Genomic DNA, 3,448 nt, shown 5'->3' with positions numbered 1-3,448 from the left:
GTCGTAAGGGATATAACGTTTTCAGAAAATGGATGGATGGATGGAATTTCTCACACTTAAGACCTATAGGTGATGCTGTCGTACGCTGTATTACGACCCCCTCTAGTAATTAGTGAAGTGCGAGTACTTGCTTCTTACTGACACAAACGCTGCATTTCGGGGCGTACAGAAGATTTTTAAGTCAGTAGGATGCCCACACAAATAATACTCCTTATTTTCAAATGTCCTCATTTCTAACACTTAAGGACTGCACATGTAACAGGCTCTTTGCACACTGAACCGGGTTTGGGGGATTAAAAACAAAGAAAAATGTTTTGGTAAGACTTTTTACATTTACTAAATATTAAAAGTCCAATCTGCTTTAAGATGCTGCTCTTTAAGAATGAGATGAGTTTTTAGCTTTTTTTATAGAGACTGTTGAGATTAATCATCTACAGCCGTTAAGTGCAGCTCACACGTGTAGGCGGTGTTATTCTGGGTAAGTGTGTCAAACAGTGTGCACTAATACTTTTAATGACCATCATTAGTTATTTTATGCTGACACTTTCAGAAGTTAACTTTTTTTTTAATGAGCTGAAACTGTTGACTGAACAAATACATCTCCAAGCCTTCATCCTAACGTGGCTGTGACTGTTGTTGACTTTCCTGCTGCCTGTCAGACATTATGCCATACTTTAATAAATGTGTGTAAAGTTAATGTATACATGTGAAAAAAAAAACACAAGATGCACTTGTTTCAGTCTGTGTGAAGATTCAACAACCTATAAATAGTTACTTTCAGACCTAGAGAGTGACCACACTTAATTATTATGTAATTTGTTAGATTTTCCACACATGAGAAATATAGCTGTTTATCACAGAAGATTTTAGACACCCTTATGTCAGTTCAGGACCTCTGAAAGTGTGGTAATTACAGACAAATACTTCTGTGATTAAAGAACTCTACATCTATGATCATTTGGATTTGCTGTAACAGGAGGTCACTTCAATTTAAAACTACACCTTAAAATAGATTATGCTGACTTTAAACAGACAGTTTGGTTAATTTTAGTTAACTTATTTACTTTTTTTTACTATCCAGATCATGTAAAGTCATGTGTAACTAAACCTAATAACTTACACTTTGCTACCTTCAATTAAGCGTTTTACAGTTACAGCAAATCAAAGAACATACACGCTGGAGGCTAGGTCTGAAGCTAAGATCACACCACCATCCGAAACTTGCGTTTAAGCAATTATTTCCAATGAAACTCATGTTCGTCCATCGCTACGCACATTTTTATTTGGGCCCTACTTACAAAATGCGTCCATTGAACATGTTGAAATTTGAATTATTTTAGCTGAAATTCCCTTTTCACAGCTTCAGAATCCACTGGAATTGTGTTAGTTGTGTAGTTCGAAGAACGTGTGTTATTTTCCTGTAAATTTCCCCGTGGTCAAAGGGTTAACCATAACCCTAACCCTACCTCTGGGTCTGTGTAGCCAAGAAAAAAGTTCAACATTGGCAATATATAGATTTTAAGGCAGGGATGTAAAACTCAATCACACAAGGGGCCAAAATCCAAAACACACCTTAGGTCCCAGGCCGAGCAGGATAAACATTTATTGAACACTCTAAAACTAAATTCTTATAACTTTAAAATCGTAACTTTTAATATAATTATGAGCTAGATATATAGCATTACCTGCGATAATGCTAGTGTGAATGCTGTAAGCTGAATTTGGCCGTTGAAGATGCTAGTGCTGATAGCTGAAAATGCTGAAATTAATAGCTAAAAATGCTGAAGCTGATAGCTGAAATCACAGAAGCTGATAGCCAACCAATATATTAGCTAAATGCCAAAAAAAGTCTAACCAACTACAAAAAAGCTAGCATGTAGCTTAAATATTAGCTCCAAAATAACCTATAAAAATCTTAGTGAATGCCAAAACAGTCCGAAAAGCTACCAGAACACCAATTTTTAAAACTTTAAGATTGTAACTTTTTAACATAATTACAAATAATAAAAGTGCAGGAATATTATTCCAGAATAAATCAACTTAAACCTTAAATTACTGTCATTTACTCTCCATAAAAATATATTTTGTCAAAATTACACAAGTTAAAAATAAGTGCAAGATAACATCGGGCCATTATTAACATTAAAAATAAATTATCTGGAGGGCCTGGTCTGGCCCCTGGGCCATGACTGCTGCTTTAACTTTTTTGTTTGTTTGTTTGTTTGTTTTTAACCAGTAGGTTAATAAAACAGAGGGTTGTGAAAAGGTAAGTATGGCCCTGCTCAGCCCCTGGGTCCCCCTAAAGCTGAAACCCCAGAACCGCCCCTGCTGCCCACATGTTTACCCTCTTATGGCTCTGTTTATCCACCACTAAGAACCACGTGCTCCGGTCAAATGTGAACTTTTCATCTGTGAGTTTATCTGTGACCACAATGATTCACTTTTACTATTATTTCCTGTCGGGAAACCAAAATGACTCCGTCTGCGGGGTCAGCATCTGTCCTCGCGCGCGCCGCCCGCGTGTTGTATAAGAGCAGAAATACAGGCTAATATATACTACTGCGGAGCTGTTTTAGGCTGCTTTCAATGCCCGGGACCCCGCTCGGGATTTTGGATGACTCCGACGGCTGAACTTACTTTGCTGCTGTCGCGCGGCTCCGCGCTCTGCTTCGTGGACGAGGCTCTGCTCTGCATGCTGGTGGTGAAGGAGCGTCGACAGGACACCCCCCAGTTACCTGTGAACAGCCCCCCCGCGGCGCCCCCTCTGTCAAATTCACCCCCAGACTGACGCGCAGCCTCAGTGCGCGCGCGGCTCAGCAGTCTCCAGTCTGCGGTTACAAAACCGAGCCGCGTGCCCCAGTTTAGCTCTGCCCGGGATTCCTCGACGGGCCCGGTCAAGAACCGGCACCGGTGGAGGTGTCGGCCCGCGGGCGCTGTCAGAGTAACCTGACCCGGTCCGTGAAGCAGCAGAAAGCCCGGAGCCCTACACGCGGGACCCGCAGACGACAGCCTGCCCGCGCGGCACAGGAACATCGCCGAGACGAGATAACGTCTCCAGACAGAAAATAAAATCAAATAAAGCTAGACTATCGTCTCGAGGAGCTAATTATGTGCGTGCGTGGCTGTAAACATGCTGCCCCGCGTGTCCGGTGTCCCGGGGTGTCCCCCTGACCCTGTTGTTGACCGATTATCAGCCAATGAGCGGCGGCGCGCAATCGCAGATAGTAAAGGCAGCAGAGGAGGGAGGGGTCATTTAAAGGTATAACCGTGCTGATTCACGTCATGCTACGGAGGCTCTGAGCGAAATGTCACAGTTAAAATTCACATTTTACAATTAAATGTAATTTTTTTGGCTAGTTTATTTATATATTTATGGGTTTTTTGTAGGTCAACCAAATAAAGATTGGAATGTGTTGTGTTCTTTTCTGAGATGAGGATCATTTAAACA

General features: G+C 41.5%; 1 protein-coding gene across 1 annotated transcript in view; it reads right to left on the bottom strand.

The window, feature by feature from the left end:
* fam210b (family with sequence similarity 210 member B) overlaps positions 1 to 3,229 on the bottom strand; it is a 10,865-nt gene extending 7,636 nt beyond the window's left edge. Inside the window, exon 1 of the mRNA XM_024270147.2 lies at positions 2,638 to 3,229. Coding sequence (XP_024125915.1) covers positions 2,638 to 3,033 — 396 coding nt within the window. The 5' untranslated portion in view covers positions 3,034 to 3,229. The remainder of the gene's footprint in view (positions 1 to 2,637) is intronic.
* Positions 3,230 to 3,448: the final 219 nt, after the last annotated feature.

The sequence above is a fragment of the Oryzias melastigma genome, linkage group LG5, assembly GCF_002922805.2.
Source record: "Oryzias melastigma strain HK-1 linkage group LG5, ASM292280v2, whole genome shotgun sequence".
Taxonomy (NCBI): Eukaryota; Metazoa; Chordata; class Actinopteri; order Beloniformes; family Adrianichthyidae; genus Oryzias; species Oryzias melastigma.
Note: the sequence above shows the minus strand (reverse complement) of the source record. Positions and strands in the feature narration are given on the sequence as shown.